This window comes from Aureococcus anophagefferens (assembly GCF_000186865.1).
Source record: "Aureococcus anophagefferens unplaced genomic scaffold AURANscaffold_9, whole genome shotgun sequence".
NCBI classification, from domain to species: Eukaryota; class Pelagophyceae; order Pelagomonadales; family Pelagomonadaceae; genus Aureococcus; species Aureococcus anophagefferens.
The window spans coordinates 1,398,196-1,412,503 of NW_008705569.1; the positions used below are offsets into that span (position 1 = coordinate 1,398,196).

At 72.2% G+C, this 14,308-nt stretch overlaps 4 protein-coding genes across 4 annotated transcripts; 2 read left to right on the top strand and 2 right to left on the bottom strand.

Moving 5' to 3' along the window:
• Positions 1–6,835: 6,835 nt before the first annotated feature.
• Positions 6,836–8,803, top strand: AURANDRAFT_64301 (hypothetical protein; the record flags this gene model as incomplete). Its single annotated transcript, XM_009038756.1, has 1 exon — positions 6,836–8,803. One exon carries the CDS (start codon positions 6,836–6,838, stop codon positions 8,801–8,803), a length of 1,968 nt encoding a protein of 655 aa, XP_009037004.1.
• A 39-nt stretch (positions 8,804–8,842) lies between these two features.
• AURANDRAFT_26379 (hypothetical protein) lies at positions 8,843–9,112 on the bottom strand (the record flags this gene model as incomplete). Its single annotated transcript, XM_009038784.1, has 1 exon — positions 8,843–9,112. A coding segment is annotated over one exon (270 nt), but the record flags the coding sequence as incomplete, so codon positions are not given.
• Positions 9,113–9,604: 492 nt separating this feature from the next.
• AURANDRAFT_64302 (hypothetical protein) lies at positions 9,605–12,311 on the bottom strand (the record flags this gene model as incomplete). Its single annotated transcript, XM_009038783.1, has 2 exons — positions 9,605–10,735; positions 10,833–12,311. The coding sequence occupies 2 exons, from the start codon at positions 12,309–12,311 to the stop codon at positions 9,605–9,607; spliced, it is 2,610 nt and encodes an 869-aa protein (XP_009037031.1).
• A 249-nt stretch (positions 12,312–12,560) lies between these two features.
• On the top strand, positions 12,561–13,622 carry AURANDRAFT_64303 (hypothetical protein; the record flags this gene model as incomplete). Its single annotated transcript, XM_009038757.1, has 2 exons — positions 12,561–13,025; positions 13,098–13,622. 2 exons carry the CDS (start codon positions 12,561–12,563, stop codon positions 13,620–13,622), a joined length of 990 nt encoding a protein of 329 aa, XP_009037005.1.
• Between the last annotated feature and the right edge of the window lie 686 nt (positions 13,623–14,308).

The window sequence follows — 14,308 nt, forward strand, 5'->3', positions numbered from 1 at the left end:
GCGCGCGCTCACGACGCATGCAAAGAAGAAAGAGAGGCGCATGATGCGCACGCCAGCGACGCCGGCGATGCATGCAAAGGCGCGGATGTGACGAGCTGAATTCTGCTCCATGCTCGAAGAGTCGGACGGCAACAAAATCGATGGCTTCTTCAACCACGCGACGTTTACCCCGGGCACTCGTAGCTCGCGGCGCGGAACGCCGCGGCGACGGCGTCGGCGTCGACGGCGACGTAGGCGAAGTGCGTCCGCCTGCGGAGGCGCGCGGCCGCGTAGCGGCGGACGAGGCGCTCGCCCGCGTCGAGGTGCGCCTCGACGTCCGACGTCGGGTTCGCTTCGAGCAGCGCGGCCGCGTCCGCGGCCTGGCGCGTCGCCATCGCGTCTTCCCGGGGGAAGAGCACGCGGCGGTCGCCGGCCGGCGCGCCGTGGGACGGCAGGCCCGTCGCCGCGAGGTCCGCCCGGGACCAGCGGCCGTGGAACAGTGCGATGCGCCCGAGCTCGACGTCGCGCTCCGCGGCGAGGACGCGGTCCCGGTAGGCCCCGACGAGCGCGTCGACGGGGATGCGCGCCGCGTCGATGCGCCTGCCCATGCCCGCCTCGTAGGCGGCGGCGAACCACGACCGGCCGCGGGGATCGCCGAGCGCGTCCGCGAGGCCCTCGCCGACCTCCTCCGCGAGCTCCGCGTTCAGGCGCGCGGCGTGCTGGGGCCGCTGCGCGTGGTCCTGGCGCCAGAGGTACATCCAGCAGCCGTCCCGCGGCTCGACCCGGCGCGCCGTCGCGAACGCGCCGGTTTTCAAGAGCCACTCGAGGAACGCGCAATCCGCGAAGGGCGACGCGTACTCTCTCGGATCCGTCTCGGCAGTCGAACCGTCGGAGCAGCGCCGAGGGCAGGGCCAGGTCCCAGTAGTTCGACGGCAGCGAGCCAGGCGGGCTCGCGACGACTTTGAGCGCGGCGCCGTCGTTGACGGCGTAGCGCGGCGAGACGAGCACGACGCGCGCCGCCGCTCGCGCGTACGTCGCCACGCGCTCCGCGTGCCACTCGTCGTCGTCGTCGGTGAACATGACCATCGCGGCGTCGCAGTGCTCCGCGAGCGCGGCGACGTGGTCGAACTGGCGCCGCGGCCGCCGCGACCGGACGACGTGGAGCGCGCAGGCCCGCGTCTCGAGCGCGGGCCGCGCGGCTTCGAAGACCGCCGCGGCTGCGTCGCCGAGCGCCGCCGACGCCGCGGAGAGCCCGACGCAAAGGGCTTCCGGGAGCTCGGCCTGCGCGACGATCGACGCGACGCACGTTTCCAGTCGCGCGAGCCGCGCGGCGTCGGACACGTGGCTCGCGAGGAGCGCGGCGAAGCCGTTGCCCCCATGCGTCGCATCGGCCACGTCCTCGAAGTCGGGCTCGCTACCGCTCGCGGCGCCCGCCTCGACGACGAGCAGCGAGTCGCCCGGAAGGTCCGCGACTGTCGCGTCCGGCGCCAGCGGCCGCCCGTCGGCGAAAGTTACCGCGTGGGCGCGCGCGTCGACGCCGCAGGACGCGAGTACCTTCTCCACCACTTTCGCAACGCGCCGTGCCGCCGGCGCTCGCACTTGCAGCGTGGTGGAGGGATGGGATGGGATGTGGACCCTGACGACGCATCGCTCCGCCATTCAGCAGGGCCAGCAGTACCTCAGGCAGAGCCAGACGCAGGCGACGACGCCGACGGTCTGGTCCTGCTGCGGCTCCTCCTTGCGGCTGCCCATGTCACCATCGAGCAGCCCCGAAGCTCAAGAGGTCGGAGGTGCCGCGCGCGTAATTAGCGCACGCGTCGATGGGGCTGTGATTCTGGTGGGGCCGCGCTCGAAGGCACCATGAGCGTCGCGGAGGACAGCAAGCTGAGCGGCGAGGACGAGTCCATGAGCGCGTCCGTGCTGCACACGGCTTTGGACGAGCTCGAGGAGCACCTCGGCGCGGCGGAGGACCTGCTCCGCGACGGCGACGAGGCCGGCGCCCTGGAGCACATCGGCGACGCCGAGGCGCTGCTGGCGACGCGCGAGGGCTGGCAGGCCGTCGACGGCGTGCGGCGGCACGCCGGGCGCCACGCCGTGCTCGTCCGCAAGTCCGCGACGCTCCTCGCGTGCCGCCGGCCGCGCGACGCGATGGCCGCGGCGGACGACGCGCTGCGCCACGGCCTCGAGCTCGACCACGGCGTCTACGTCGCCGAGGCCCAGCTCCAGCGCGCGACGATCTTCGTCGGTGCGAAGAAGTTTGGGGACGCGGAGGCGGCGCTCGCGAGCGGCATCGGCGCGGCGCCCGAGGCGGCCGCCAGGGCAGGAAAAGGGTGATTCAACGTCGCTTCAACGTGAGTGTTCCGCGCGCGCGCGTTTCGGAAACAGCACCCACGCTTCGAGAGCGCTCTGAGAGATGATCGCTCGTCCAAAAATCAGCCGAAACGAGCGGAAAACGACCGAGATAGGAGCCTTTGAAGTTGGGAATTTCGCACCCTTTTCCTGCCCAGGCGGCCGCGGCCGTGGACCTGCGCGTGCTGCTGGCGAGCATCAAGTCCATCTCGACGAGCCGCTTCAAGGCGACGACCCTCGCCTGCCGCAAGCCCATGTCCTACAGCCCCAAGCGCGAGAAGACGGACATTTTTCTCAAGGACATCCCGCTCGGCGACCGCAAGATCTTCATCGGCGGGCCGTCCCTCGTCTCCGCCGAGGGCTTCATGCGCCGCAAGCACAACCCGGACTGGGTCGACAAGAAGTCCCAGTCCCTGCACACGCCGCGGAAGAAGTGGGTCAAGGAGGACAGGAACCCGCCGATGAAGCGGTGAGGCGCGTTCCGTAACGGTTCCACGCAGAGTTACGGCGCTCGTACTCGTCGGGGGAGGGTCGGAGGAGCGCGCGGCACACAAAGACGGAGCTCAGAAGTCGAGGACGCGCTTGGCCATCGCGCGCACGGTCGCCGCGTCGGGCCACGCGCCCCAGACGACGTTGCTCGCGTCGCAGATGGGCGGACTGAAGTTGCCCGTGCGCGTGTAGACGTCGTTGCGGGCCACGTCCATGAAGGGCGCCAGGTCGCAGTCGTTGAAGCCACCGTCCGCGCTGTGCGCGATGCACGCGTTGTCGAGGAACCGGTCCGCGTTCCCCGAGCCCACGCAGGCGCCGCACCAGGCGTAGACGTTGCCCTGGTGGTAGTTGTCGTGGCCGCCGAAGTCGCTCTTGAGGCCGTTGGCGCCGTAGGCGAAGAAGTTGCCCGTCGTGTTGTAGTACGCGCTGCCGTCGTCGTTGTCGATGGCCTCCTGGCTCGAGTAGACCTGCGCGGGGCGGCGGGGATCCGGCGTCCGCGCGCGCGCGGCCGCGGGCGCCGCGCGCGACCGAGAGCACGAAGTTGTCGCGGATCTGGCGGAAGCGCGGGATCACGGTCGCGCGCCTCCCGTCGAAGTCCGTGATGTAGGGCACGCGGTCCCAGCTGTTGAAGGGCCCGTGGTCGCCGCTCTCGCGGACGCAGTTCGCGAGGAGGTTGCCCTCGAGCACGTCGCCGCCCGCGAAGCCGTCGTTGAAGTTGATGCCCGCGCGGGGGCCGTTGAAGTGGACGTTGTCCTTGACGTGCGTCGCGTAGCTCACGGCCTGGAAGAGGAAGGAGCTCTGCTTCTGCCAGACGCCGATCTCGCGCGCGACGTTCCGCGAGACCACAGTGCGCCAGGGCTGCTCGCCGCCGCGGCCGTCGGGCCCCGTCTTGTGGGGCGTACTCTGCGAGCAGTTCTCGTTCAGGCACGTGCCCGTGTGGCCCCAGAGCGCGATGCAGGAGTCGCCGATCCAGGAGAAGTCGTTGCCGTCGACGACGACGTCGCGCGCGTAGCCGTTGACGTTGACCGCGTTGCCGTCGAGGCGCGCGAAGGCGTTGCCGGCCAAGGTAAAATTCGACACGCCCTCGAGGGTGATGGCGCCGTTGCGCTGGAGGGCCCAGTCGCCGCCGGAGGGCATGCCGTGCGGGTCCATGTACGTGTACCGCGCGTCGACGAATTGAAGGCCGCGGATCGCGACGTCCGCGACGGGCCGGTCCGGCGTGCCCGTCGCGTTGACGAGCGTCCGGAGCCGCGTCGCGACGAATTCTCGTCGCCCGTGGGCGCCGCGTCGGGCGTCGTGCCGTTCGGGTTCCAGTAGAGCTTCTTCTCGACGACGTCGTAGTAGAACTCGCGCGCGGCGTCGCACTCCTCGAGCACGTTCTCGATCCAGAACTGGCCGCTGTCCGTGCCGCCCTCGCCGCCCTGCATGCCCGTCTTCGGATCGAAGACGAGCGTGGCGCTGTCTTTGTCGAAGCGCTCGACGACCCACTGCTGCGTGAACCAGCGGCCGCCGCCGCGCCACGACTGGACGACGGCGCCGGTCGCGTTCGCGTAGGTCGCGGCCCTTGGAAAGACGACGCCGTCGGGCGACATGTGCGTCTGCGTGCAGCCGGAGCCCGTGTTCGTCGCCTTGTCCCAGCACTGGCCCCGCGGCGGGTCCATCGAACACCAATATCCCACGGGCGGCTCGAGGTCGTCGCAGTAGCCGCCTAAACCGAGGTGGTACTCGCCCCAGTCGCCCTCGCCCGTCCACGAGCTGCCGCCCTGCTCCGCCGCGGGCCACTCGACGGAAGGCCAGTCCGCGCCCGTGAAGACGAGCTCGCGCGCGTCGGGCTTCCGCGCGGGCTTGACCCACTCCGTCTCGTGGCTCAACGGCACCCAGCCATACGTGTAGTCGCCGCCGCCCATGTTCGCGCTCGCGCCCGCGAGCCACTCGCCGGACCGCTCCGGGTCGCCGTCGGGGTACTTGGCGCGGATCGCGCGCTCGCCGTCGACGCGTAGACCGGGCACGTCGTCGAGGCCGAGGTGGGCCAGGTCCGCGACCCACGTGTTCCGGTAGGTCCAGCGGCCGGAGACGACGTGGGGCTCGTGCTTGGGGATCCACGCGCCGCCGACGCGGCCGAAGCACTGCTTCGCGAAGGGCCCGCCGAAGGCCGCCTCGTGGTAGGTCCAGGACCGGTACGCGTAGGCCGCCGCGCCGCACGCGTCCGCGTCGTCGAAGACGCCGACGAACTCCGCCTCCGACGTGTTGCCCGACGCGCTCGCGAGGCCGAAGACGTTGTTCGCGTCGTAGTGGGTCTGCCAGTGGAGGCCCGTTTGCACGTAGGGCGCCCAGTCGTCCACGGTGAAGGACACGCCGCCGGAGACGATTGCCGCCTCGCCGCCGTAGTTCTGGAGCGTCACGCCCGAGTGCTCGGGGCCGAGCTGCAGCGGCGCGGCGAGCTCGTAGGTGCCGCCGCGCACGGCGATGGTCTTCGTCGTCCCCGCGGCGGCGAGCGCCAGCGCCTTCGCGATGGTCTTGAGCGGCTTGTCCAGCGAGTCGCCGGCGTTGTCGTCGTCGCCGTCGGTCGCGACGTAGAGCGCGGCGCCGGCGATCTCGTAGACGCCCGGCGGCAGCGCGCCGTCGTCGCGCGGCGCCGTCGTGCCCGGGCACTGCGCGAGCTGCAGCGCGTCGTAGAGCGTGCCGAAGTCGCCGCGCTCGGGCAGCTTGGCCCTGCCGAACTCGTAGGCGAGCTCGCGGATGGTGCAGTCGACGTCGGCGGGGACGCCGTCGGGCGTGCCGCTGTTGTGCATGTCGCAGGACACCGCGGCGAGCACGGCGGCCAATGTGGCGAGGCGCATGGGTGTCGTCGCGCTGCGCCTTTCGGAGCGCGAAGGTATTCTACTTCGCGCGCTTACAAACGCGCCAATCGCAGCAGGCTCCTGATTGAAGGAATCATGCACTTTTGAAGTACTTGTGCGGACTTTGTGCGGAGGGCGTCTCCGCGAGCGCTGCACCTCACGATCTGCCCAGGACAAGACAATCAGCGCGCCGTCGCACGAAGAGCAGAGTGGTCGCTTACGAGGCGAGAGGCGCGCGCGCCCCGAAAAAAGGAGCCTCACTTGGCGACGTCGGCGAGGTGGGCGTCGATGGCGGCGACCATGTCGGACTTGTGGAACCAGGTCTGGGAGTAGACGAGGGACCCGTCCTGGGCGACGAGCAGGGCCGTCCGCGCGCCGTGGCCGAGCGAGCACCAGGCCGGCTGGTTCCGGGCGCGGCCGTCGGTCGCGTCGGCGAGCGTGTCGATGAGGAGCTTCGCCTTGGGGTGCTTCGTCGACGCGACCTTGGCGGCCATGGCCATGCGCTCGGGCCAGGTCCGGGGCTGCGACACCGTGCTCCAGTAGTTCATGAGCTGCTTCCCGGAGTCGAAGTTGACGTCGGGCGTCGTCGGGTGGGGCTCGGGGCCGACGAGGTGGACGAAGTGGACGGACTCCGCGTAGGCCTCGACGAGGTCGAACTCGTCGCGGTAGGAGCACTCGTCGAACGGCGGGCTCGTGCCCTCGCCGAGCCCCTGGAACGCCGGGCACGTCCACATGCCCCAGACCAACACGACGGGCTTCTCCACGAGCACGTCGCTCAGGGTCGTGTAGGTGCCGTCGATGTTCGGCAGCGTGAAATCCGTCACGCCGTCGCCCACGGACACGGGCACGTGGGGCGACGTGCCGTAGGTGCATTTCACGCAGTTCTGGCGGCTGAAGGACCGCTGGGGAAACCCGTAGCAGTCCGTGGACAGCTCGCTCTCGGCCTTGAGCTTCGAGAGGAGCTCGGGCGACCCGAACCCGACCGTCAAGGCGGCCACGGCCGCCGCCAAGCTGTGCCTCCTGAGGACCATGGCCGAACGCGCACCTCGATTTGCCGCAGGATTGGTGCGGCATCGTTGGCTTGGTTGCCGCCCGCCGCTTGGGCTAAACCGCGGCGCCGAGTCGACCTCGCGTGCGCGCGCGGGTAGTGGCGCGCGCGTCGCGAACGCGCGAGAGCTATGGCGCAGGACGAGAGCTCCGTGGCCCTCGTGGCCCTCGCGCTCCAGATCGAGGAGCCGCAGCTCACCGAGAAGATGGCGGACTACCTAAGCAGCGCCGAGGGCCTCGCGGCGCTCTGCGCCTTCATCACGCTCGACGGCGCGACGATCGAGCTGCCGAGCTCCGAGGCCGACGCGCCCGCCGACGACGCGTCCGACGGCGACGCGGCGCCGCCGGACCTCGCGCTGGTCCGGAGCTTCCGCGCGGCGCGGCTTTTGGCGGGCGGCGACGACGGCCGCGAGAGCCTGCTGCCGCGCGTCGAGCGGCACGCGGCGCTCGTCGCCCGCGCGCTCTTCGGCGTCTTCGCCGCGGACGCGCGGGGCTGCGCGCGCCACGCCGTCTACGTGCTGGACCGCCTCTTCCGCGTCTACCCCGACGGCGTCTACGACGGTTTGTTGGGCGAAGAAGCCGACGGCCCGCCGAAGGCCCTGGTGAACATGGTCGACTACCTGGGCCACGCGTCCGTGGCGCGCTTCTTCGTCGAGCTCGTGGCGGGGAACCGGCCGGGGGCCGAGGACGACGACGCGTTCGCGGCGCCCCGGGAGCAGCCGTCGGCGCAAACGCGGTGGCGCTTCGTGAGCGCGCTGAGCTCCCTGCGCTTACTCGCCCTCCTGGCGGCGCGCGCCGCCGAGGACGGCGAGCCGACGACGCCCCTGCCCGAGGCGCGGCACGCGGGCTCCGCGCCGCGCTTCGGCGGCGACGGCGCGGCGCCGCGGCTCTTCGGCGAGGTGCTCGACGTCGTCGTCGACGACGACGCGGGCGAGGTCCTGCTGCAGGCCCTGGCCCACTGCGGCGTCGAGGCCAAACTCGCCGCCGTCGTCGCCGACCGGTCCGCGACCTACGCGCGGCGGCTGGACTGCGCGTCGGCGCTCGCGCTGGCGTGCGCCGCGGGCCGCGACCGCGCCGCGGAGGCGTCGGGCGAGCTCGTGTCGTCGGCGCCGCTGACGGGGAGCGACGGCGACGGCGTGGGCGACTCGCCGCGGCCCATCCCGCGCGGCGACGCGTCCGACAGCGACGACGACGCGGCGATCCCCGTCGCGCTGGACGACGCGGGCGACGACGACGCGGAGCTGCTCGAGGCCTCGGGCGTCGAGCTCGCGCTCGACGAGCCGACGTCGCCGCCGCCGCCGAGCGCCGAGCAGCGCCGGGCGTCGCGGTCCGCGCCGACGCGGCGCGCGTTCCACGCGCGGCTCCTGGCGTCGGGGGCTTTGGACGCCGCGTGCGCCGCGGCGCTCGACGTCAACGAGGCCCACGCCATCGAGCTCGCCGTCAAGCACCCGGGCCGCCAGGCCGGCCCGCCCTTCACGCTCCTGCGGCTGCGGCTGCTGGAGATCGCGCGGTCGTGCTTCCGGGAAAGCGGCGCGCCGGCCGTCGACGCGGCGCCGGAGCGGTTCTGGGCCGCGCTCTGCGGCTGGTTCTTCGACGCCTTCCCGGAGAACGCCCAGTTCCACCGCCTCTTCTTCGCCCTCGTGTCCACCGCGCTCCGGTGCCGCGGCGCGGCGAAAGCGCACGAGCGGCTCCTCGCGACGTGCGACCTGCCGGGGCGGCTCGCGGCCGCGCTGGAGCGGCGCGGGAGCCGCTTCCCCCACGTCCTCGGCCTCTGCGACGTGCTCCGGCTCCACGCGGCGACGCTGCCGCCGTCCGCGTACGCGCGCGCGTTCCTCGGGAGCCACGGCGCCTGGAGCGCGTCCGAGGCCGCGCGGCTCGATTTCGCGCGCGAGGCCAACGCGACCCGCCCGCGGGGGCCGCCGGACATCGACGCCGACGCCGCGCTGCTGGCGGACCTCAACCTCACGCTCGAGAACCCGCTCGTCGTCGACGAGCGCGAGGCCGACGCCGCGGGCGAGGACGTCGACCTCCGCGTGGACCTGGGGAGCCCCTACGCGGCGCTCCTCGGCTTCGAGGACGAGGCGCCCTGGAGTTCGTAAGAGGGGGGGTTATGTGGAAAAGCGGCGGGGGGGGGGGACCTAATATGTGTTGAGCAGCTCGCGCTCGACGCGGCGCGCCTTCGCCTCGTCGATGAGCGGCGTCGCGTAGGGCGCGAGGGGCGCCTGGAGGCGCTGGAGGTCGGCGGGCAGCGACTTCTTCTTGAAGGAGATGTCGAAGGCGCGCTTCATGCGGCGCGCGCGCGCCTGGACCTCCTCGTCGCTGATCCGGCCGAGCGCTTTGGCGTAGTCCGCGTCCTGCTCGATCTTCACGTCGTCGTACTTGAGGCCGTACTGGTTCAGGGACCTAGAGCGAGGGTCGTCGCGGGGCGCGCCGCCGTCGCGGGTGTCGGGAGAGGGTCGTTGCGGGGCGCGCCGCCGTCGCGGGTGTCGGGGGCGCCCGCGCGCGGTCTGGAGCCGTGCGGGCGTCGATCGGGCGCCCCGGGGCGCGTGTCGCGGCGAATGGCTGGGACGCGGGGCCGCACGCCGCGACGGACGCCTGGTACTGCTTCGACATCATCTTCCAGATGCCGGAGCCGACGCGGGAGAGGGCCATTTTCGCGGGCTGGATCGTCTTCCGCACCAGATTGCTCGATTCTCAAAGCTCGCTGCCGAGGCCCGCTGTGGGCGTGAAGTCCGCACGGCAAATCTCATGCCACTCATTGCGCTTAAAATTGCGGCGCACGGCGACGGACCCCGCGTCATGCGCCAGTGCGTCAGGACCCTCCAGCATGGCTCCTCCAGCGGCCACCCTTGCACCGCGACGCAACGAGCGAGTACGAAAATTCATTACAAACACGCGAGCTAGCGCCGCCGGCCCTTCTTCTTCTTGCCGCCGCCGCCGCCGCGCCGGTGGATCGGGCCCGGCACGCCCCAATCGTCCTCGTGGTGCACGGAAAGGCCGCCGCCGCCGGCGGCGGGCGCGCCGAGGCGCCTCGCCCAGAGCTCGCGGGACGCGCGCGCGGTGAGCGGCTGGACGCCCAGCGTGAAGCTGAAGCGTCGGACGAGGTCGTCGTTGCTCATGGAATTGATGGAGTCGGGGAAGCGGTGCTTGATAAACGTCGTCACGTCGTAGACGAACTCGTCGACGGGGTCGACGACGTAGAAGCGGACGAGCCACCCGTTCTTCGGCACGAGGGCGAAGCCCTTGCCCGGGCCGTAGCGCTTGTGCGCCGCGTAGACGTCGCGGCGCTGGAACTTGTCGCGCCAGAGGCCGATCGCCTCGAGGTCTTCCTCGGGGACGAGGACCTTCTCGAACTCGCCGTCGTCGGCGACGATGTGCGTGAAGCGCTTGAGCCGGCGCCGCACGCCCTTGGCGACCGGGTGTTTTTTCATCTCGGCGCCGAGCGCCTCGAGGGCCGCCGTCATCGGCGCGAGGTGCGCCGCGTGGTCGCCGAGGCCGCGGCCGCGGGCCCACATCGCCTCCGTCGCCGCGAGGTCCGCGTCGTCGGCGAGCGCGTCCCGGGCGAGGCCGACGACGTCGAAGGTCCGCGCCGCGCGGAGCCGGAGCCCCCGCGTCTCGCCGCGGAGCTTGTCCGGGTGGCAGCTCAGCGACAGCCGCCGCGCCGCGCGCCGGACCTCCGCGCCGTCGGTCCCGCCGGCGACGCCGAGCGCGTCGCGCGCGAAGCCGTCGAAGGTCGACCCGAGCTCCGCGGCCGCCGCGCGGCAGCCCGCGGCCGCGCGCTTCGCCCGCGCCGCGTGCTCGGCGAGATCCGCGACGGCCCGCTCGAGGCCCGCGCGGAGCGCGTCGGGGTCGTCGTCGACCCAGTCGAGGCCGCCGTCCCGCGTCCGGACGAGCAGGCCCCGGCGCACGAAGTCGTCCCAGCTCAAGAGCTCGACCGTCGCCCGCAGCACGTCGTTGGCCGCCTCGCAGGCGGCCTCGGGCGCGGCGTAGCGCGCCTTGCGGGCGTCGTCGAGGTCGAGGACGCGCGCGATCTGGAGGCGGCGCCGGTCGGCGGGCGGCGCGCGCGCGACGACGCGCGCCTCGTGGTCGGCCTCCGCGCGCGCCGTCGAGGCCGGCCCGGAGCTCGACGGCGAGCGCGGCCTCGCGCGCGCAGGCGTCGTCGTCGCCGCGCGCGCGCGAGTGCGCGTCCTCGCGGGCCATGCCGCCGCGCTCGCGCGCGAGCGTCGCCGCCTTGGCCCGGACCGCCGCCTCGCGGCGCGCTCGCTCCACGCGCCGCGCGCGGTCCCGCGCCTCCTGGGCCTCGCGCCGCGACCGCTCGACGGCCGCGCGCCGCTCCTCCAGGCGCTCCTCCTTCAGGCGCTCCTCCAGGCGCTCGGCGACGGCGGCCTCGTCGTCGTCCTCCTCCTCGACGACGACCTCCGCCGCCGTCCGCTGCCGCAGCCGCGCGGCCTGGCGCTCCGCGCGCTGGCTCGCCGCGTCCTCGCGCGACCGCGCGACGGCGGCCTCGCGCGCCGCGGCCTCGTCGCGCCGCGCGGTCTCCGCGCGGCTCCGCTCGGCGTCGGCCTCGGCGGCCTTGGCGCTCGCGGCCGCGCGCCGCCGCTTCTCCGCCTCCTTGGCGCGGGCCTTGTCGGCCGCCTCCTTGGCGCGCGCCTTGGCCGCCTCCTCCTCCTGGGCGCGCGCCTTGGCCGCCTCCCTGGCGCGCGCCTTGGCCCGCTCCTTGAGCGCCGCCTGCTCGGCGCGCTCGGCCTCCGCGGCGGCCGCCGCCGCGAGCCGCGTCGACTCCTGCTCGCGCTTCGCGTCCGCCCGGCGCTGGCGCGTCTCCGCCTGGCGCTCCTTGCGCTGCTTCGACCGCGACGTCGCCTCGAGCGTCTCGAGCGGCGCCGCGGGCGCGTCGTCCGGCGCGTCGAGCGTCGCGGCCGCCGCCGCGGGCGCCGCCTCGGCCTCGGGCGCGGCCTCCCAGGTCGCGAGGCAGCGCCGCGAGAGCGCGTCCGTCAGGTAGCACTGGCCGCGGTGCGTGTAGAGCCAGTGGCCGTCGTCGCGCGGCGCCTTGCGGCCGTAGCGCACGGCGTCGCGAAGGTCCCGCGGGTCCGCGACGGCCGGCGTCCGCGCCGCGTGCACCGCGGCCGCGTCCGCCGCCGTCGCCGCCGTCGCCGCGGCCGACGTCGCCGCGGACGCCGCGACAGACGGCGCCGCGGAAGCGACGGACCCTTCGTCCCGGGGGCCCGCGCGGCCGTCGCCGAAGAGCGAGGCCTTGTGGGCCAGAAAATCGCGCGCGAAGTCGGGCTCGTCCGCCCGCGGCGGCGCGGCCGCGGGCCGCGCGGGCGCCGCGGGCGCCGTCGGCGGCGGCGCCGCGCCCCGCGGCAGCGCCGCGAGCAGCGCGGCGTCGCCGGCGAGCCAGCGGCCGAGCGCCGCGTCGAGCGCGCGCCGCGCGGACGCCGGCACGAGGTCGTCGAGGTCCGCGGTCTCGATGAGCGGCAGCGCCTCGAGGTCGATCTCCTCCTCGAGGAAGTTCCGCTCCAGCGTCCGCCAGGCCGCACTCATCGGCTCCGCGCCGCGCGCGAAGCGCAGGAAGGCCAGCATGGCGAGCTCCTCCGCCGTGTGCGGCATGGTGCGACGCGCGCCCGGCTATGCGGCGCGCGCGTCGGCGCCGCCGCGCGCAGCACCCGCCGCGGCCGACGCGCCTTGGCGCCCGACGACGAGGCTCGTGGCTCGACTCGGAGTGCCAGGCTTTGGAGGCTTGGCAACCAGGGAATAATATTGTTGCAGGATTTACAAAGTCCGCTCGTAGGATTTCGGCGGAGAGCGCTCGCTCCCAGGATCTCGGGCAGCCCTCAGCTGGCGGAGGGCGGCGGCGGCATGTCCGAGCCGAGGGCCAAGGTTCGCGGACCGTACCAGGACGCGGACACTCTACAAGCGCCCGTCACGCATGTCTCCGGCAACTGCTGGGTGCACGCGAAGAGCGCGATCGACAAGCCCGAGTACCGGAAGCTCTTCCGCGCGCAGGACAACCGCGCGCGCTTCAAGGCCGACGTGATCGACCTCGCGAACATGTCCGTCGTCGTGCGCCCGCAGAAGAAGGTCCTGCTCTCGCTGTTCAAGGCGAAGTGGGGCGGCCTCGAGCCCGTGGCGACGCGGCGGTGGTGCGCCGAGTACGTGGACGACGAGCGGAAGAACATGTGGACGGGGATGGACTTCGAGGGCGGCACGCCGAGCCAGAACCAGGGCCTGGAGAGCACCAACCGCTGGTACAAGGAGGACTGCACCGGGTACCAGAAAAAGATGCTCGATGACTTTCTGAACGACCACTTCTCGTGGATCGGGGTCAAGTCGCTGGCACAGGCCCAGTTCCCGCCGTGCCCTGGACATGAGATTGATGATTTCCGTAAGGCCCAGGTGAGCCTAGGGACACTGCAGTGGGACGTGGTGGCGACACGAGCCCTAAGCATCCACGTCACCCCACTCGCCGGCTGGTTCCCCATGGAGTGCGTCCTGATCCTCGCGAACAAGACGATTGCGAACCTCACGAGGAAGTATGGGAGGGACAACCTCGACATGATACGGGCCCACGCGTCGCCGATCCTCCAGAAGTTCGAGCAGCTCATCACCTTCACGCTGACAGACGAGCTGCTCGCTGGCGGCTTCGACCGGCTCGTGGACATCTCCAAGAGCGCCCACGTCCTCTTCACACGCCCCAAGGCTGGAGGTGCGACCACCAAGGCCTGCAGCTGCAAAGACTTCTTCCTGAGGGGCACCTGCGAGCACGTGCTTGCCTGGGACATCAAGAACAAGAAGGTCGAGGTCCCTCCCCAGTGGGACATCACCGTGATCGGAACGAAGGCGAAGCGGGGCTGCAAGCCGAACGCGAAGCGTGGCGGAGCATTGACAGAGAAGCCGAAGTCGCTCTTCACGACGGCCTAGTAGGATCACTGCGCCGCCTTAATGTTGAGGATTTCGGCGGACAATGTTGAAAGCGGGGTCACGATCTTCTGTTCGGTGACCCCGACTTTTTGGTCCGAGGGAGACGATGTGCGGCGCGGGCAGCCTTTGCGCGCCGCGCGCTCTGCGCCTGGAGCGCCGCGTGCGGCGCTCGTTGCTGCCGCAGCTCGCGCGCGACGCGGGCTGCATTGGGGCAGCAGGACGCACACTGCGGCGACGTTTGCGGCGAGCGCGCCGCGCTAGTCGCGCGGGCATGGGCTGCCAGTCGATCTCCGCCCCTGCGCGGAGCGCCGCGTGCGGCGCTCGTTGCTGCCGCAGCTCGCGCGCGACGCGGGCTGCATTGGGGCAGCATGGGAGAGCGGCGGCGATGACGGAGACGCGGGTCGACCCCGACTCGTCTCGAACGATTCGTTGTCGAACGTTCGACACGATTTGTGGTCGACCCGCGTCCCGCAGAGGTCGCTACCCATGATGGAGCAGAACACGAAGTACTTCTGCGGGGGGTGGAGCAACAGGAAGCGCCGGAGCTACTGGTAGAGCACCGTGATGTAGAACAACCTGCAGAACATGTTCTAGGCCGACGGTTGATAGCCGGCTCGAGCGCCGCGCCCGCGTCCAACACAGCGATTTTTCGCCTCAAACCCTCTGCAAACATGCTGAACACAGTC